Source organism: Zosterops lateralis, assembly GCF_965231275.1.
Source record: "Zosterops lateralis genome assembly, chromosome: 7".
Lineage (NCBI taxonomy): Eukaryota > Metazoa > Chordata > Aves > Passeriformes > Zosteropidae > Zosterops > Zosterops lateralis.
The window spans coordinates 26,287,784-26,309,904 of record NC_139767.1 but is presented as its reverse complement, the minus strand read 5'-3'; the positions used below and the strand labels follow the sequence as shown (position 1 = coordinate 26,309,904).

The window sequence follows — 22,121 nt, the reverse complement described above, 5'->3', positions numbered from 1 at the left end:
GGTGAGAGCATCATGAAAACAAAGCCCTTATGCTCAGAACATTCCCAAAGACTGAAAAAAAAAACTTAAAGAAAATATATCCGGCTAAGTTAATATCCTACATAATAGGCACAAATACTGTTTTCAGAGTACCTTTAACATAACCTGTTCATTATTTTGCTAATTTAGATACAGATATTGTGTACAGACCATCAATGGTATTTATTATACAGGTATTTAATCTACAAAAAAAAAAAGAAATCACATTATCTTAAAAGAAACCAAAACCAACCAATCAACCAAGAAACCCAACACCCCACCCCACCCCAAAACCTTTAAGAAAAAATACTATTTTGTTTTATGTAATAGCACAGCATCAGCAGTCAGGATTTGACAAAGTCAGTATCTTCTGATGTAAATCCTTACATGTGCTGCTGATGTAATTTTGCTATTTCTTTTTCAAAGTCTTGAGGCTGGCTAGGGATGAAAGAATATTCTGAGAGGTAGCCTGGCAAGTTTTCTGAATGGTTGTAGTCTCCCAGCTCGGCTAAAATATTAAAAAGAGAGGTTATTGTTTATCACTGATGTGCTTGGCACTGTGCAATGCCCCCAAATTCACACGAGTCTGCTCCCACATAATTTATGATCCACAGGAAAGAAAAATAGAGAAGACATTTCAACTCTTGTTTTCCTTTTTGAATAAACAGTCATATTCTCAGTGAATATCATGGAGATTATTTAGAGAGACCTTTGATTATGCACTTATGAAGGAAGTTTGTAAAGTCTTTAATTTTTAACAGACAAATTAATCCATAAATACTGTCATTACAGCTAGCACTAAGTAGGATATATATATATATAGGATAGTATTCAAATTTTCTCTTATTATTTTACCTTTGCTTGTTTTCATGTGATTACACAATTTAATTCTTTTAACACAACTGCTATTTTGTCATTAAGATCTGCAAAATCCAGCCACTCATTCTGCACCAAGATACATTCAGAAGCATTAGAAAAATATTTTTTGCACATTCAATTGTATGTATGGAAAAAAGTACACATACATACACCCACATTGAAACTACTCTACTGAAAACTACTAAAAAGTGTGTTTACATAATTTGTAACACTTTCCTAAAATTACAAGAAATAAATTACAATCACCTTTGTCAGAAAACAACATATAAACAACATGTGCTGAAATTGTTTGAGACTTTCTAACTACAGTAAAAAAAATAATTAGCTTTAAATATCTGCAATCCATGTAACATATCTACAGTGATAGATAAGAAACATAAAATGAAAAGTGAATAGATAACAGTAATATATTGTGATATAGGATCCTGGGCAGGCCTAGTGGCACTGACAAGGAGGATGAAGGCACTTTATGGAGCAGGAGGATGAGGAAAAGAAGGGAAGGTAGGAAAGAATTCTTGGTCACTTGCATCACCACAAACAGATCGTACTCTGAATAATTCAAAAACTAGAAAATCGAACCAGGTTTTAAAACAGAATGCACTCCTTGCTGAAATCCAAGAGTGCATGACTGAGATCAGCTATTTACATGTATTTATAAAGAATCCAGGAAGTTTATTACTAGGTAGGTTCAGGAATCATTATATAGAGCTTCACACACTGAAGAACTTCATGGCAGCAGGATCTCATGGATAAATGTAAATACAATGCACTGTGCATACCCACCACTTCTACAATATTTCAAAAAACCCCATATTGCATTATTAGTACCCAAAAATGTTATCAAGTTTTCATAGTTCCTGTTACCAAATACTTTATCTCTTCTAAGACAAATCCCTATGGCATGACAGCATTTGCAATACATATTTTAGGCAGCTTAAGTCTGTGAGTTTTGTTTAAGAGAAACTATTCATTGACCTAGAAAAAGGTGACCACTGAGCAAAACCATGCATAAAATATGACATTAACATTACTATATATATTTTTTATGAAAATATTAACATGGACACTATTTCTCTGATATGTACAAAGTATACAAAGTACTAATGTGGATGTAAGTTCTTTGACAGTAGAAAAACCAAATGAATGTGAATGAATATATCAGAATTGATTAATTTAAGCTTATGAAGAAAAACTGAGTGAGGAAGGAAACTAAATCTCAGTTTTCAAGACTCATCTACTCACCGGATGACTTAAAATTGCCACAACGGTTATTGAAGTTTTTGGCCAGATAGGACCAGAACTCCCTTTTCCACAGCTATTTGGAGGTTCATTGTATAGTACATTAAAAAGGTTTTAATGTCTTAAGAAATACTTTTTAGTATCATTCTCAAGGCAAAAGCCACAATTGCACACCTCGGAATACACAGGAATAAAAGAGTATTGATTTGGGGTTTTCTAACAGCGTGGCTTTAAAGTTTTTTTTCCATATCCAATTCAGCAAAACATTCTGGGGGAGGACAACCAATCAATTTCCCTAATCATGAGAAAATTAGAACCATGCCCACAAATACCACAACATAATGCTATACAACGTACAGTCTTTAGAAACTGATCAATAAGACTTTTTACATATTTCAGTACTAACAAGTACATGAAAACTAATTATACTTACATTGAACAGCATAGGAAGCCAGAAGAGCAGCAGTATTATAAGGACAGGGCAATCTGTTTTGTTTTTAAAATGATAAATAAACAAAATTACATATTTCATATGACATTTAGGTGTTTTGAAAACCCTAGTCTTTTATAGTCTATGGACAAATTTGACAGGTAATTATTATAAACACTTCTACTTGCATACACAGTGATTTATTCTTAATATGTTTTTATTTTTGCAGGCAAAATCTCTCATTATTAACTTTTTCTTGGCCAGATTTGCATTTAATGTTTAACACAAGAAAAATGTCTTACCTTCCAGTAAGAATGTCCTGCTTAATTTGCAAAAAGTACTGGTACCTTATTTAGAAAAGCAAACAAAGAAACACTATAATTAAAAATAAAATTATTCCATAATTTTTCATCAATTTAATGTAATTTGCCTTCAGTTAGTGCGAAACTAACACTTGACATTTTGCATGCTATTTCCTAATCTCTAACAGAAAAGAAATGAAAGTTCACTTAGTAAAATAATAATACAACTTTCAAATTAAATGACCTACAGGCTATGAAGTTATACATCATATTTCACTAAAAGGCTATGAATTTCACATTCTTTCTGCTTTATACAGCAATCCCAATTTGAAGTTTGCAGCTGTGTATGGAGGTACCCTCATAAGAATGATTTGTACTCCAGGTAGACAGAACTGATTTATTCTGAGTATTTAGTTGATACTGTTGTATCAAATAAATTAATATATTAATTATTCTTAGTATTTTGGAATTACATTGTTATTAGAAAATTTTTAGACTGTATTATATCAAACACCTCTCAATTAACTTCCCTTGAGCTTCTAAAGTTTTCTTTTAAATATGATGTTAAAAAAGCTTGTTTTAGCAATTCATCTAGTTTTTCCATGCCCACTCTTTCAAGTCAGGAAGGAGATGGATATAATGAAAAGAACAGCCAAACATTTTAAAACAAAAACTATTTCCCACCAAACAAGGGCAGAGAAACACCATGACTTAAAAACTCCAACAAGCCAGAAAGTACAAACAAATTTCCCTGTAAATTACTTCCTTTGTTTCTCCAACAAAACCCAAATATTTTGTTAACGTCTCAGAATGAATCTTTTGTTCATTCAATTTAGTTCCTTCGTATTTCAGTCAGAGGTTTTAGAAAATTTTTAAACAGTGTAACGTTTACAGCAAGTGACAAATCACACCTGCTACAAAGCTTCACTGAACTAGAGATTGCAGTGGGGTGCCAAACAAGATTTATCAAGGTGGCAGGATGTTAGCAAAAGCTTAAACTTTCAGAAGAAAAATCCTTGTAACAGAAGATAAAAACTGCTGTAGAATTTGTCTCCGCTGCCTTTTATCTTTTTTTAATCAAAGAGTCACTGAGTGGCAAATTTAAACATCATTCCTGGTTTCTTATAAATTTAAACCCTACATTATTACTATTATAATAATCATCTGGTTTCCTTTGTGTAGTTCTGATTTAAAAGCTGGGCTATACCCATTCATTATGAACATCAACATTACTAATGAAAAGCACTGAATATTAACTATTTCCCAATAACAACTTCAACTAAGAAATAAAGCCAAAATATATCACTTTATTACACATAATATGACTTCTCACAAATGTGTAGTCTTTAGAAAGTGGATTATCTACCACTTGAAGGTTTCCACAAAAATTTACAAATACACACAGAGAAATCCATTTATTTACAAGCTATGTAATAGTAGAAAGGTAAAACATTCCATGTTTGTAAGAAAATGAGGGAAAATATTGTGAACTGACAAGCAAATATTAGTCCATGTGCTCAACTCCTACAAAACCATCTAGAGATTCTTTAACTGACCAGAAAGGCAGGAAACTTAGTTTAAAAGGCATTAACCTCAAGAAGTTAAAACTTAGACATCAGCCAGGCTTTAGAGATCTCAAAATACTTCAAAAACTTAAAATGCATGTTGAAACAACAACAAAAAAAAAACATAGATAAAGCAAATTTCTTCACTGATTAATAAATACAATAAATTACAAGTTTACAGTTTAAATTTATATATTAAATGGATATGCTTCACATGCTCTGCTTGAGCATCTCTGCTCAAATATACAGCTTCACCTCCATTTTATTTGCCTTTTTTTTGGTATAAAGCTTTATTAAAAATATTTCATGGTACTTAAAGGACATCTTGATTAAGGGACACCAAGCAGAGTTCATCTTCTGCCCACTGTTCCCAGTGAACAGAGAGGTTAATGGCTTATTAGCCAACCAGCCCAGTTTGAACACTGAAGCCTCACATATTATTGAGCAAAATGGGAAATCAATAGAAGCTTTAGCAAAGCAGATCTGCAAAAGCCTGAACAACAGACTCCACTAAAGCAACAAAGGCAGCACTGCAATACCATGTTTTCATCTTGCTTATATAGCTACAGCTAGAAAAGGGCAGGACAGAATTATTGCTAATGGAGTCAACGTTAATAAGCCATTCTTCCTGCTAGGAGGAGCACTAATGAAGCCTCATTCCCTCCCCAGACAAGCTCCTGAAGCGAAGCTCTCCAGCACACACTGAGCTCCTGCTGACCTCTCCTGACCTGGGGCACTCAAACTTGCTTTGCTCCTATGAGAGCACAGAGGTCTAAGAAGACACGAGCTCGCACTGAACCTTTCCCTGACATCTCCTCATACTGCTTCACGTGTCAAGCCATTCCTCTGTTCCTATGGAATTTGTAAAAACTGAGCACTTTGGAACAGTCTCAGCTGCAGGGGAATTGTCAGAAGTTTGCACTTTCTTTTCTTTCCCTTTTTTGAGGTGGGAATACGTGAAAGGATCCGTATTTGTGACATGGTATCCTAACTTCACTCCAAAAAAGCCCACAGATAATATCACTCTCTTTATAATAATTCCAAATACAAATGAGTTTTCTCAGGGGCAATTAGGCCTATTAGCAAAAAAGGCAGAGCTGACCTAGATACAGAAACCATACATTATTTCTCATTTAAAAGAAGCGGTGTTTGTAGCTTTGTATTTAGAGAATAGCACTTCTCCAGTTTTCTCCTTTACGGTTTACTTCGCAGTGATCAACATTTATCCTTTTTTTCATCTCCTCAGGAAAATTACATATTTTCCTTTAATTTAAAAAACATGTTCTTCATTATTTTGATAGAGTAAATTGCCAATTTTTCCTAGAGTAAATATTTCTGTAAAACAAAGTCTCATCCAGGATCTCTGGGACTCATTTTAGTGAATTCTGTCTGCATAGAGATGTGCAAAATTTTGTCCAAAATATGACAAATCAAAGGAAATGATAAACAAATGTGGACTCAAATTATCACAGTTTTGGTACTTAGGTTTCAAAAGCTATCCTCAATAATCTTTTTTGAATGGGGCTGACCTGTTTTCAGAATGGCCGACATCCAAAAATTCCAATCTGTCAATTTATGCCATTTCTGTAGAGGGCCAGAAGTAATTAAAAAAATGGAAAATTTGAGGCATTTCTTCAGGGTCTAATTGCAATTCACAAGCCTCTGATTTTTGATTCACACTGAGCATTTTCTTCAACAGATTTCAACACACTGCTATCAAAATAAGCTTACATGATTCAAACTACAACTACAACCACAGAGAGATTAATTTTATTAGTACTAAGCAGAAAATTGGGGAGGAAGGTGTAAAAAAAATGTAGAATGCTCAGCAATTTTTTAGTCACAAATGAGAACACAAGAAAGGACAGAATTAAATTAGTAGTTATTGGTAAATACTGATATTAAGTTTTTCCTCTTTTCTCTATTTTCCCTTTTCTGTTTCTATTTTGTAGTATTTGCTTCATGTAGTTACTTCACTTTGCATATAAATTCATAAGTTTATTCACAGAAGCTTTTTTTTGTATTGATTTGGTACAACTGCATAGTTCATATCTGTAATTATTAGACAAAACTTAGAAGTTTGTACATTCAACAAGAATGAGTTAAAACAAAATCTCCATGTTATATCTTAAAGAAATTAATGACTGTTCTAGAGAAGTAGTTTATTGACAAAGCAACCAGACCTACCTTGTATATTCTTCTTGGAGTTTGTTTGGGTCACCTACAAAAAACTTAACTCTGAAGTTCAGACTGTGAGGAGATCCTCCTATGGTCAAGAAAAGTTATTTCTAATTAATCAGGGCACCCTGGAAAAATAGCATAATAACAATAGATGAATTGATGAAATACATACATTACTCACTTTTTAATTGTTTCCTGATAGGTTTGTTTGGATCCAACCACCTCTGGAAAGAGACAAATTATAACACCATCTTCAGAGAAACAAAGTACAAATCACAGCCTTATACATCAAGAAACTAGAGCTTTTCTGTTACTTTTTACTTGGTCTTTTACCCAAAAAGCAGTGATTCTCCATAATAACTGGTACACACGTGTATGCCTCACTGGCATACATAGGCTTACTACTGATTCTGGAGACATCAACAACTGCTACTGCTCTTCTTTCCCCAAGATTAACCTATCTTGTCCAGATACCTGTTTCACAGCAGTAATTCTACTTCAAGTTGCTTCTATGATTGTCACAAGAGCCTGAAAGAGGTCAGAACCCAACTATGCCGTGTTTAACAACTGTCAGCTACTCTTTAAGAAGTACCTATGGTAGGGAAGAGCTATAAGCAGGCTCATTTACCCTACTCAGAAGTCAATTTGTTGAACTACTTCCAGTACTTCTGACTCTAGATTTTGTGTGTCTGGCACATCCAGGAAGTGATCCCACTGGCTCAAATTGTTGGCCTGAGTGTCATCACTGGCACATCACTAACTGGATCTTGGAAGCCAGAGACTCAGCACTCAGCCTCCTGGAATAAGGACTACAGAATAATTTTACTCAACAGTGCCAAATCTCAATCATTTCTACAGGAGAACACTGTTGTGTACAGGCAAAGCTCCATAAAAAAATCAGTGTGGCAAATTTCAGATAAAAGTATGGCTGCCTGGAAAGTTCTGCAAGTTGTTTAAACCACTGCCCATCAGCAACCCAGCAGTCTGTACACACCAACGTAGCCCAGGTAACTCCTAAGTATCTTTGGTATAAATACTGTTCAATGCCTTGTGCTGCCTTGCAAGGCAAGTCCACAAGCCTCAGGAAACTGTTACATGGGCACAGTTCCTATGGAGTGACAGACACGTAATCCAGTACAGCATACAACTCCTTCACACCTATCACAGGGCTTTTTCTTTTTTTCAGGTGAGGGAGGAGGAAGCAAACACACAGGTACCTGAGCTACCTGATGCACACTGTGGATCTGAAGTTAGTCCTGTGTCATTTTGTTCATGAGGAATAACAAATTATGATAACTAGATCCACATTCTGTATCCTTGTAGTAGTTAACTCAAGAGAACGTAAAGAGACAGTTTGATACAGCCTCAAAAGCATGGTTATCTAACAAAAGAGCCTTGTACAGGACCAATTAACTTTTATGACTAAATGTAAAAGCTTAAAGAACACTCTAGTCAGGGTGTCATATATATGACCTTTTATACAAGAATCTTTAAAAACATGTTGAAAGATACTTGATTTCTACTTTGATAGTAATATTATAAAAAACCACAAACGTTCTGCAATTCATGAGATCCATGTTTAAACACAATGCTAGAGGTTTCATACTCAATTAGAAAAAAATCCCCTTTTCCTCATCATCTTTATCTGCTGCTGCATTAACTATATCTTAGCAATATTCTGCTGTGTTATTTCACAAGTAACTAGAATATTTGTTAACCCAATATGGTTTCCTTGTCAGAATGAACCAAGAGTAAAAGTAAACGTGTATCAAAACCTGAAATTAGTCAAACCCATCAATTCTCCAAGCTTGCATGACTACTATTGGTAATATTTGTTTTTAGCTCTGACACATTGTTTTCATGGCAGCTAGATATGTGCTGAAGAGGCAAAATGGTAAGAAACAACAACAACAAATCTTTAAAGTGTGTGCTTGTATCAAATAAATTCTAAAAATAAAGTCATTCTTTCCAACTAACCCTTAATCAGATCCTTGTATTACAGTGTTGTGTTCATCTGCTCCCAGACAGATAGACTAAAAGAAAGAGAGCTTAGAGGTCAACCTTTTGGAAAGCCAGATAAATTTCTGAATGTTGAGTGAAATATTGAGCAATGTTCAATAAAATACTTCTTAAATAAAGCTGAAAAATATTTCAACATTTTCTTCTGCTTGCCTATGTTTCTTCAGCCTGAAAAAAAATTACAGAGGCAGTCCACCAATGTCTTAACAGAACTGTCAACAAGGGAATGTAGCTGACTTTGATGCAGAAGTTGGGAGGTAAGCTTTGACCCCATCACTGTGCTACACATCTAATAATAATTAGGTAAAGAACAGTCTTATAAGGAATAATTAGGTAAAGAACAGTCTTATATTGCATTTTTTAAAACAAGCATTGACCATTTGATACTTAAAAAAGAAAATATCCAAGAAGTGTTCTTTAGGCAATCAAGATCCCAAAAGGACCACTGTAACTAGTGCAGTGAATGTTCCATTTGCATCTCTTGGTTTCAACTTGTGATTTACAAAGTCTCAGTTGTGTAGAATTTCCTTTCAATTAAGCCCATGAAGTACCGTAAATATGCAGTTCCAAGGGAGTCACTTCTTTGTTAAGGTGATGAGATGACTGCCTTTGTCAGATACTGGACTGTACAAAGACTGTACTATTGATATCACCAGATATCTGGGCTAGAAACAGAAACTCCATACATGACAATCTAAAACCCCCTCATTTTTCCGTAAGTCCTAGTGACAAAAACAACCACAAAACAAATTTAAAACATATTTACTATTTTTGACAACGATAATGCAATCTAATAAACAGATACAATAAAACAAGCAAAATCCTTTTAAGATATTACTTCATAAGCACAGAACTCAGTATTTTACTCCAAACCTGTGACTATTTACATGTAATTTTATCATAACTAAAGATGATACAGACCCTCACAAATGACAGTTGGGGAAGGTGGCACAATCTTGCAATGGTTTCTATTTACCTCTCTTTAAACAACACCAAGTGCAGGGACGAACATGATGGTGAGTTTTAAAACTGTACTTATAAAACAGAGTCAACTTACAGGGTTATCAGTAGATTCATCAGCCAACTGTAAACCAAAGTAATCTCTCTCTGTCAAATCGAGATGCTTGAAGACTACGTCCAACAGAACTTGGCCTTGATGATGTTTCTGCAGAGAACAAATACAGACCTTTTCTTTAATCAGTAAATATATATAACTAGACACATAGATTACAGGCAGGTAGAGCACATATAAATTCTTTCAGATGAGCTCTAGCAGCACTATTTTAAATATCACAAAGTGTATCCCAGCAGCACTATTTTTAAACTAGCTTCATCTCTTTTTGAAACATATGTAAGGAAATCATTTTTCTTCTCAGTCATTTTCTGACAGTAAGAACTTCTCACTTCTCAGCTAGCTACATGATTATTTCTGAAAGCCTTTCATTAGCCAAATCTGATATTTAAAAGGAGCACAGAAAAGGAAGAAAAAAGTTCAGGAATTAACACAGAACTCGGTGCAAACAAGAATCTTGTTTGGGTCACTGAATCAAAATATACAAATTATCCTTCCTTATCTGAAGATCTATCCTGACTTTAAATGAACCAGCATATTGAAAATGTTTCCAAAGTTTAATGGCAGAGACAGCTGAAACAGCCAAATATCTAACCAACAAGTGTTATTTACATACATTCTAAGATAGCACTTCACTCTAAATGAATTAACTCAAAGTAATTGAGTAACAGCAACACTTCCCTTCAGAGTCAAGTGAACAAACTTGATTTCTACTACAGGGACAAATGTTACCCACAAACTGATATAAAAAGAATCTGTAGTTGCTAGTACTTCGCAATTTTTTGCCTAACCTGAAAATACTGCCAACATAGTAATTGAAACTCTGAGGGTGTCATTATGACAGGACTCAATAAATACATTTGGTGAAATCTGAAGGGAGTTTCCCAAAGAAGTTAGAAGTGTCATAGCATCTTGAAATACAAAAGACAAGCAAAATTCTTCAAGAACTGTCAAACAAGAAGAAATATGAAAGAGATGATTGAGACATTTTTCACCCAGATTTTCTACTTTTCTGTCACCAAGCAGAGAAGCTTCTAATAATCTTCTAGGTGCCAAGTATTATTGCAGCTACAGCAGATTTGATACATCTTGCCTTGTTTACTGTGGGCAATAAGATATTTTAGGGTTTAAACCACCCCGTCTGCTGTTTTTCTCCCAAAGGACCCTGTTTCACACAGAGATTACATAACAGTTCACCTTTACAGCTGTTAAAATCCAAGTATGTAACTAAAAGATGAAGATACGGTTGTAAGAATTTCATTAATATCCATACACGAGAAAAATCTACAAATCTACCTTCAGACATCTGCTAATATCTAAGAGTATCCTATTAAAACTAACTTTTTTGCTCAGATTAAATTACACTGAACTTGAATAAACTGTCAGAGGCAGTTCTTTCAGCCTAAAAACTCCAAGAAGCATGGTAATTTATTTCATAATAATAAAAAAAGAAGAGAATAGTTATCCACAAATTATACTTGAAATAATTCCAGGAGGACAATCATACCCATAACTCTGCAAATGTCTTTGAATTGAAATTATGTAAGGGATATATTTCAGGTCCCACACAAATTTGGCTAAATTGAAGTGACCGAAGAATTCCTGTATTTACTTCGAAAAAGACCTTATTTTTTTTAATGATGCAGAGAAAATTTCTTATGAAATGTAGGAGGACTGTTGTTAAAAAGTCCACCACTGAAAAATTTGCTTTACAAATTTCTAAAAACAAGCAAAGAAAAAACCAGATGTTAACACAATAAATATACAACAGCATAAATGCATAAGGCATTTTTTAATATACAATCCAAATATAGTCACTTTTATTTTTACTAAAATAGGACTGTTATATTTTGAACTAAATCAATAATCAGTACAGTTTTTACAGTAAATAAAGCTAATTTTAAAATTGCATAGCAACACTAATTGCCTTTTGGCATTTTTCCCACGTAGATTTAAATAAGAACACAAACTAAGAACTTATAACAGTAACTAACTACCAGAAAATGGGAGATGCCTGGAACCTAAGTTTAGACCTGCAATTACCACAGCTGATATGTTACTTCCTCTAACAACATGCAGATACCATCTCTGTAGCTTTCTTCCAATCCAATCCTGCCAATGTATACTATTTCTTAAATACTGAATAGCTGTTTCCAAATGAAAAAGCTTGGAATTTGTTGGTAAGTTTGAATTAAGAAATACAGAACATCATTCCAAGGCCACAAAGAAGATGTTTTTCCTGCAATTAAGCAGCAACTTTGGTAAGAGAAGACAGGTTTCAACATGAAGCATTTGTTTGGATCACAATGTTTTACTTTTTATGTGCAAAATAAAGATAAGCATCTAGCAAAACCAGACCTTAGCTTAACCCGTCTCTGATATTTATGTAATGATGTTGCAGCTTGCCAAAGCAGGTGAAGGTCACAATTCTGCTTGTTGAGAAAGATCCAAAATATTTGTAATACTATCATGACATTGAGTAGCTGTTCAAAATTATGAAAAGTATGATAACAAGTTTAAATATCTGATTTTTTTAATAAAAAAGCAAGCCAAATAAGTGTAGATGAGCATAGAAGGAAACTTGCTTTGTTGCTACAGACACACGTTAAAATATATGTTAAACATTATTTCCTCATAAAACAAGAAATAATGAAAACGTATGAAAAATGGGAACTATCTAAAACAAAACCGCAGGAGTTAGACATAAGAAGGTCCAATTTTTTTCTCTGAATTGAAGAATGAGAGGGTTATGTGTACATACTAGTCATTGCTGGAGGCAGAATGTCACACAAATTCTGGCCTTTTAGGCAAATTTGACATAAACACTAGACATCAATATGTTTACTGCATTTGATGAACTATTTATCATCTAATACCACTAGATATATACAGATTCATTTTTAATTGCAGAATGATTGTCACTTTTTCACAAACACCATGTGTGAAAATTTAGGCAGACGGCTGTAATTACCCAGGTTTGATGCCTGCTCACCAACTACCACCCTCTCCTCAGTCTGCATTACTGACATGCTGGTTTTGCTGCTGCCAACAGAACTGGCTGCACACACAGCAAACACCACGAGACTGCTGCCATGTCAGCCCAAAAAAATTTGGACTTCTGATGACAGAGGAAGGGGATGACAGGTTCTGGGCTTTCCTGGAGCAGGTCACAGCTCTGCTGCTCACACGTTTGAGGGAGGCTGTGCTGCTCCTTCACCACTGACAACACAGAAACCCTTCCCCTTGCAGCTCACCACAGTGCCTGGGCTGCTGATCCAGGAGCTGCATTCCCTAACAGTGCACAACTGTCCCTGTTCCTAATACACCTGACGCTATATATATTTTATTTTATTTTTTTTTTTTTGTCAAAGAAAAAAGGGCAAGTATCTAAGTAATGCTGAAGATTAAATTACTAAAAAATTTAACTCCTAAAATTACAGGGGGGTGTTTTTTTTTATTTTGGTGGGTTATTTTTGTGGTTTGCTTTTTTTTTGTTTGTTTGTTTGTTTGTTTTTTGGTTGGTTTGGGTTTTTTTGGTTTTTTGGGGTTTTTTTGGTTGGTTGGTTGGTCTGTTCCTTTCTTATTGGGTTTGAGTTATTTTACAGGTTTTTAGATTTTTACTTCCATTAGACTGCAAATTCATTAAGTTTAAAGAGAGTTCTGAGGCTACAAATTGAAACATTTGTCCATGACCATTGACCTTGCTCACAAAACAACCCACCTCGCGTATCTTGACTTAGTTTTTCCTCAAGTTCAGTATTATCCCCACATCTATCTATTGGCTTTTAGGGAACAGAAGTAAGCCAGCCTGCACAGAAAATTCATAATTTTAGGTATTCAAACAAGTAATTAAAACTAATTAAAGTCATTTGATCTTGAAGAAACAGTTTTACAGTAATGCAAATCACCCTGATCATGTCGTTAACTCACATCAGCCTCCTTTCTTCCAGCTACATGTTCTACTGAAGTCTGCTTTTGAGGATTGAAGGAGGATTTCTTCATTTGGTAAGCAGAGCATTTTAGAGAAAGGGTTTGTACTGCTCAAATACATGCATAGGTTAATTCCAACTGATTCTTCTGCCTGGAACCAATGCAGCCTTTCTCTGGCTCCAATCCACAGGGATTATCTGGTTTGATTTGTTACGCTCTCTACAAGATAAGGCTTAGCACAGAGGTGCCTTTTTGCAGATCAATGGAAAGGGCTGGTTGAAATGTGAACTTAGAACATCACATAAACTATCAAGAGACACTGTCTGTGATCAGCACTTTGCTGTTGGAGAAGAAATAGCATTTGAGTACATTTTTATTAACACACCACTGCATCCTCCAGATGATTAATTTTTACAATCATTAGCATACAGAATACCTATAGCAATCACCAGGAGGAAAAAAAAAGGTGCTAATTTATTTGATGTTATCTTTGTTCTTCCTATTTCGAAAACAAGTCCATAAATATTTATGGCTTAGTATAGTGTCAACCACAATAAAGTAAAACAAAGCTATAAAACCTGAGAACCTGTAGAGCATGTAGGTTACATTTGCTATGAATGAATACTTTATTACTCCCTATTTGTGAAAAAACAGATTGAGGCTAAGACATGAGATCAAGATGTTCAGCACCAAGGAACTTTTTATTCCCAAGACTCAGTTTTAATAGACAAACTTGCAGGCTGATCTGTATAAGCAGTAAAGCATGATCCATGCAACTAAAATATTTAGTACACTAGGGAGGTGGTAAGAACATATTACATAACATTTTCTTGGAAGAGACAGAACAGACATTTGAGGCTTTATAGCTGCTTTTCTGAGAGGCACCAGTATCCTCTAGAAACATATAGATTTTGATCACCTAGATCGAAAAGAAGCACATCTCCCATAGCTACTGGCCTACTACTCCTTATTTTTCCCACTTCTTATTTTCTTCATAAGAAAAAACCACAAGACAGATACTTGAATGAAAAACTCATGCACCTGAAAGCAAAGATGACAACATTTACAATTTCTTATGCACTTCTAATGCTTTATAACCAGCTACATTTTGCTTCTTGGCAGGCAGTATAGACTGGGAAACTGATAGCAAGGAGTTAACTGATAGAGAAAAGGGGAAAGAATATAGAAAAAAATTATCCCAGAAGGGAAAGGAGGCTTGATGTTAATAAATTAAAGTCTTTAAAAATCTGTCCCTCATCTCCATCATCCAAAATTCCCACACTTTACTACTCAGAAGAAAAATTAAGTATTTTTTGAATGAACTACAAAAATGCCTCAAGAGAATATCCTAAACCCTTCCATCTTGACTGACATAGCTAAAACAAATAACCACCAAATCTGCCTCTGAACCTTAAGCCTCTGGACATTGGATCCTTTCAAGTTTTGGCCAGATAACAGATTTCACTTCTGATCAGCAGCTGCAGGCTCTAACCACTGATTACAGAACAGAAAAAAGCAATCCCTCTCACAAATCTGCCCTGAAACATTCAAATATATCAATATCCTTGCTGAACACTGCATATCAGAATTCAATATAATTACTGAGTGTTAGAACTTTTTCAAATGGTCTGAATTAGATTTGTCCACATAGATTTGACAATTGCTTCACTTTCTCCCTCACTTCCCATCTGAAGTCTCACAGCCTTATATGATATTCCTACACTGCATTTGCTGAAGTTCAATTTCCTTCTGAAAAAATTTAGTTATTATGCCACCTGTTAACTTTCACCATTTCTGCATCTACGTCATCAATTCTATAGCTTTTAAAGTAAAAGCAGAGTTCTACTTCCACAGGAAAATCTACAGCTTCTTTCCTCTGGAATTCTGGTTGTTCTCACACAGAGATGACTTTAAATGCTTTAATAGTTTCTTGTGAGGTCCTTGCCTATTCTTCATGGGGTTTTTTTTTCCCTCAGGAAGCTGAAAGAAAGGGTTGCACTTGTGTAACATATACACAAGACCATGTACATTTTCATTAGAAAATAAAATGAATAACCTATTTTAAATTCCAGGTTCATGTTTAAAGATGTTGATTTTTTCCCATTAACAGTTCTCAGTATTAAGCAACCAGCTTTCCATTTTCCCTCCTGTCATTCTTAATAGTGTAGTTGAAGATGGTGAGCTTAAGTGAGGAAAATCACAGAACAAGAATATTACCTGAGAAAAGCAAAGAGCAGGGAGATACTCTAAGATGGCAGCTGTGACCAAGAATAACCATACAGGTGATTAAACACAGTCAGCTACACAGCTATGCAAGGAGCTCCCACTCCACCTCACTTGTGCTCAAAGTACAAAAACCAGAATGCGGCAGAACAAAAGCTTCATTCAACTCAATAGCAAAACTGTCCTCCATTTCCACTGGACAACTTTAATCCATGAAGAGAATTACTAGAAATAAATTATGCTTTGTACATTGGATTTTGAAATGAAGATGTTAGCACCACAGAGGATGCCAGAATGACTAAGTTCCCAATAACACTGTGCACGTGTACAAGCATGCCTGCCTGAACACAACTTCCCCTTTTATTCTCTAATTAACCCTGTATGTAAGGCAAACTCCAGCCAGACAAATGCAGCAAAGGAAAGCAAGCTGGTGATATTGATCTGCAATAAGCCAGATACTGATTTGCAATAAGGCCATTACTTACATTAACTCTGAAAGCTTGTACAGTGTTATCCAGGAGAAGAATGTTGCAGACCACCTCAGTATGCTGCCTGTCTCGTGCAAGCTCAGATGCTCGTACATTGTAGGTTCTGCCAGCAGGCAATCGGAAACGTGCGGTCATTACTGTCCACACAGGGTCTGCAGGAAAAACAAACACTACATTTAAAGAGAGACAAAAAATGCAAACACAAGACTGTCTCACTTCAAAGAAAGGTGAAAACACAGCAAGTCCATTATTTAAAAACTCCATTACAGACAAAAGAAAAATGAATACTAAATTCACAGTAGCCAGTAACAAGGCAATATCTTGCATGTTAAAACACAACCTTATACCAAAATACTTGGTCCTTTACTTTCTGCCAATTGTCCACACCCTCCCTATTTTAAGATTGTTTTGTGGGTTTGCTGTTTTCTCGTTAGTTTTTTTGGTTTGTTTTTAAAGATTCACAACATTTTCAATTCAAGAGGCATTGTAATTGCTGGACATCATGGCTACCAGCTTCCTGATATTAGATGCAATTAAGTAACTAATTTCAGTGCAAAACAGTAAAAAAAAATTATTACATAAAAAGCTTCATAGAGAAAAAAGAAAACAGCAAACACACAAGACCTTGATGCATTATTCTGCAGGAAGACCTGTACATTCACTGTAAAATCATAAAACATGAAAATGCACAGTGGTAACAAAAACATTAGCATTGTTTATTTCCCCCGTTTTTTTAATTACAACATGAATAATTTAATGTTTGTCAAACTACTGAATCTTCTATGTCAATTTGATTGGATTTACACACTTAGTTTGGGAGCACAAACAATTCTCACCCTCTCAGTAAGCAACCATGACCATCACAAGTCTACGCCCTAAGCTGAGAGTCGATAAATAATATGCAAGAATTGATTTTCACTCTTGAGATCTAAGATCTGATGATTATCATCCAGCCCCAGTCCAGCAAAGTCCTCATGTGCCCCCCTGAAGCTATCAGCTCTATCCAATGATACCAGCTACTTTCTCAAGTGCCTCACAGGATCAGGGCCTGTGATTCACTTAATTACACACTCAGCAAACTATTTCTACATCCTTTGACAAGGGCGTAAGCAAACAAAGTTTCATAACTAAAGTACAGCATATATTGAGACATAAAATTAAAATACCCTAAGAGTAGCAAAAGAACACAGGTATATTCAAAACCAAATAGGAAATGACTGATTTTCCTTATCTTGTATAAGATTATGAAGCCCTCAAACACATCTACACATCAGTTTCACATTTGAGGAGGGGGAAGGCAGCATATGATGATTAAAAAAAGAGGAGAATTTAGCAGACGACAAACATCTCAGCAGTGATTAGAGAGCTTGCATGGATCATAAGAGGTGCCTGTGCTCCAATACACATAAAGGAAGAGGGAGGGGTAGGAAATTAAAGATCAATCCCTCCTAAATAGCTGGTAACTTAGATACATGGGCTCTCATGGGGAAATGGAAGACCAAGAACCAAGCTGTGACTTTGCGGCTCAATCATCTTTCCACTGCCAGCAGACAACCTCCTGAGCAACTGCCCTAAAAATCCCTGAGCTACTTTGCTTTTCTAGATCATGTCTTTAGCTCCTTGAGTATGACCACACACCTGAGACATCAAAAAATCTGCTTGATGATCATTTATCCTTGCAAAATGATTCAGTTTTGACTTACCCAGCATTTTCAGATTAACAAGTAGTTGCTTCCTCACCTGACAGCTTTTTTATTTTGGCTAGTCAGTCACTGGCTTCAGAACTGAAATGCTTTATTCATGTAGAACTACAGCAAGTTTATTTTTATTTTGCTAAACCAACATGACAAACTGAATGATACAGACACCAGATAAAGCTACCAGCTGCTAAATTAATGACTGTCTTAATGACAAATTTATGAAAAATTGTGTCACAAACATTAAAACTCTTAAGTAAAGCCTATAAACAAAATCCATCTGACAACTCCTCATGGAGAGGCTGCTTCTGCTATACCTTCTACTGATGTCAAAATTAAAAAGCAGGAGAAAACCTTTAAACACTGAAGAGGAATTGAACCTCCATACCAGTGACCTGGGCCAACCACGTAACATTTCAGTGTTTTGCCACATAGACACAATCTAAAAGCCTTACTAGTCATAATGGCATAAAGGTTGGCACTATCAGTGGAGATACACAACTGATAACCAAAGCCAAACTTTTAGGATGGTATTTGCTGCTGAGCTGAAACTCAAGAGGTTTCAGAAAAGCACACAATTTGATTAAAACCAGTTTCTTCATACCACAGAAACAACCCCTTGACAGGTGTATCATACAAGGATTTGAAAAAGTAACAAACTGACCAAGAAACAGTGAGTGTAATCTTCATCACATACACAATCACTAGTGCACAAACAACTGTTCAGCTTTCAAATAAGTATTGCAGTCCTCACAAATCTATTTGGGTAGTGAGCTAGGAGAATCTAACTCAACAATAGAGTTTTGCAGCAGAGGGGAAAAAAAAAAAGACTTGTTAAGAGCTAGAAACCATCATCTTTTAAGAGAAGAAAAAGGTAAATCTCACTTTTTCTCCTGTTCTTTCCTCTATTTTTGTCTTATTTGCTGATCAAGACAAAACCAGCAATACTTTTCCTTTGTCAACACTGACTTAAACTAGACAAAAAACTAGGTTTCAGACACAGTAAAAAATCTGTAAGAGTGAGCAAGGAGACAATCATCCCTTAGTGACCCTCAAAATCCTTTAACACCATGAAACCATTCACTTTGTCCCTTCAACAGACCCAACCTGCAGATCTATCAAAGTTCTTGCTGTAACACGTACCATCTTTGCTCCAGCCAACCAAAAACACTGCATAGTTACAGACAAGAACTGAATTTCATAAATGAAATGATCAAATTCAAGAAAGAAGGCACTGTATATGAGTTTGTTATGGAAACAGGAGCAGTTGTATAGGGCCAGAACAACAGTTTCATGTTCTTTGCAGGCTGGAAGGGCAACACCTTCTCCACTCTCTTTAAGGAAGAAACAAACAAAAATAGGACACACACACTTTTCATGCTGTTCCCCAGTCTGGAGTTTAGCATCTTTCTGGTGTGAAGCCCATAGTCCCACCATGCTGGACATCAGTCATTCACTAATGTTTTCTTCATGGACTTAAAAAACTGCTTTCTACTTTCAGATTATGCAATGAAAGATTATATTCCATGTCCCACCATAAAATACACAGTAGTTGGAACCACCATCTCATAGCAGACAAGTTTCTTGCATGAAACTAAGAGATTTTTGCAACTACAGAACACAGTTTTACAAGTATGACTAAAATCCTGAAATGTATCTACAAAATGGAAATAAAACAGCCATGAAAGTAATAGAGAGGAAGGTGACAAAAGACTGACTGTCTTCTGCAACCCACATTCAAAATTCCTCTTTCCATATATGTCGGCAAAGAAACTATGGAAGTATGTAGGGAATATGTTAAAACACCTTCACCATCACATGCACTTTCAAAAATACTCCCCCTCCTAAGATCTGCCAGGGTTATTACACGGAACTGCTTTGTGGCCAAGCGTGTGCACATAACCCATATTTAAACCTCTATCAGTACATGTGCACTTAACAAAAAGGATGCAGTTGTTAAGCACAGATAGACCCTCCAATTACTGGTTTTGCTTACACTTGTTTTACAACATAATTGGCCCCAAACTGTACCCGTATCATCTTTACTACTTCTTTCTTTCAGAAATACATGCACCAATAATAGAGACAGATAAGTCTCCCAAACACATATTGCCATTCTTGCTATAATTTTGAAAAATATTGGAAAATAGTGAGATGGCTAGTTATTTCCTATAAGATTACAAATTACAGCTGATTTCTTAACAAATATTGATATATAAAATGAGAAAATCTGACAGAAATTCAGCTACACTCATTGCATACTTCTGCAATAAAAATATTATAGCTAATGTTAGTATGGAACAGAGGACTGCTTTAAGCTCCAACGTAAAATCTGCATCCCTAAAAGAAATAGGAATAAAAACAAAGGCTGAAACTAAACCAAAAAACCAGTTTGAAAACAACTGTCTTAAACAGCAGGTTAACTTAAGGTACTACTGTGTGTGCATATCCATGTCACGGGCAGTGCCATAGCCACTTAACATTAAAATATTTTTATACATGCAAGTGGATTATTTAAACTGGACTTAATCTTCACATATAATTAAGGTTTTTTGCTTATAATTTTTCAGTGTCTCCTGCTAATCATGTAATACTTAGGTATGTGAGTTAACAATCTAAAGGACATGCTGCAACAGCAACTGGAGAAGGACAGAACTCTTTACTGCAAAGTAACTCCACTTACCTCTCAGGTCTGTGGAGGGAGTAAGTTGTACATTTCCTGCCTGAGCTCAGGTTTCAAGTGGTGAAGCAATTCCAGGGAGTGTTCCCTATCAAAGGGCAGAACATTCCTGCAATACTGGCTTGGTCAGGGCACTAAAGAGCATACAGGAGCTTCACTAGTGAATTTTCGGCATCCTTTATTCTTTTATGTAAATGTATACAGTATAGCGACAATTTGCTTAGGCTTACAATAAACTAACTGATTTTAAGCAGCTTAATAAATAAGCAGTTGGTTAAGCAGGTAATTAACTGAAATTTAATTTATCCAAGTGTGCAGCCAATTTGCTGACTTGATGCAAACTTTCTTTAGGAGAACTCTTGATGTAATGTACAGAAAAACAAGCGCCTTAACACATTACTGTATGCATGCAAGGACATGAGAAATTTCATTTTTCATGGCTCATCTAAAGCAGCTAAAGAAGCTCACGCATTGCCAGATTTCCATTTGTTTAGAAGCTTGTATTTTAGCAACCCAGAAGGCATGGATTTGCACTGCAGCCCACCTGCTCATTTGGGTCCAACACAGTACATGAATTTCCTACAAGAAGTAGAAAAGTAGGTCACAGACTCACAGAAGACCCAAGTCCTCATAACATGATGCAGCGTGAATATATTAAGTAAAATGCAGACCCCATTGTTACTAAAATTATCCAGACAACTTAATTATATATATAAAACAACAAAAAACCACCCTTTTTTAAAAGTACAAAGACAATTTGAAGGTTTAAACACAATAATATTGCAATTCAGACAAACAGTGAGGTACAACTAGAGTTCATCTTCATAGAGGTTTATTTGAAAATACATTAGTGACACTACATTAAATGTAAATTAAACTAGTTTGAAAATGCTAAACATTATCTGGTCATGCACTTTTCTGTGGGAATTCCACATTAAGTCTAAAGAAAAGGTTCAAGTTTTTTATCTTTCAAAAATTTGTTCTGAAAGCTTTCAGCAATTCTGATGCAGTACACAGCTTCAGGACATTGCTTATAAATAAAAGCAGAGCAGAAATGCATTTTCATTTAAGTGAATCGACCCATGCACTACAACCCTGAAACTGTTCCAATGAGAGTTGGACTCAATGATCCTTGTGCGTCCCTCCCAACTCAGGATATTCTATGATCTGTGATTCCTTCATGCTGATCAAATAATGGAAAGTATCTATCATTCATTAAAGTTGATGTGTAAACACTGACTTGTTTCACTTTGCAGTCACCAGGTGCAAGGCTTCCAGCAAGACTTCTAGCCAGGCAACAGCATCATTAATGATTCCAGGCTCTACCAAACCCTTTTGTTTTACTTCTAACTTTATTTAATATCAGTTATATATAAATTGGTCACATTCATTAAGGAA

General features: G+C 35.4%; 1 protein-coding gene across 2 annotated transcripts in view; it reads right to left on the bottom strand.

The window, feature by feature from the left end:
- Positions 1–22,121, bottom strand: part of PTPN4 (protein tyrosine phosphatase non-receptor type 4) — a 111,480-nt gene that overhangs the window by 54,268 nt on the left and 35,091 nt on the right. For both annotated transcript variants that reach the window (XR_014590518.1, XM_083865005.1), the window contains exons 2-8: positions 16,344–16,498; positions 9,691–9,798; positions 6,796–6,838; positions 6,621–6,699; positions 2,869–2,913; positions 2,570–2,622; positions 406–526 (exon numbers count right to left, since the gene is read on the bottom strand). Coding sequence is in view for 1 of the 2 variants with exons in the window: in XM_083865005.1 (XP_083721131.1) it covers positions 406–526; positions 2,570–2,622; positions 2,869–2,913; positions 6,621–6,699; positions 6,796–6,838; positions 9,691–9,798; positions 16,344–16,498 (604 nt within the window). In the remaining variant the exon portion in view is untranslated. The remainder of the gene's footprint in view (positions 1–405; positions 527–2,569; positions 2,623–2,868; positions 2,914–6,620; positions 6,700–6,795; positions 6,839–9,690; positions 9,799–16,343; positions 16,499–22,121) is intronic.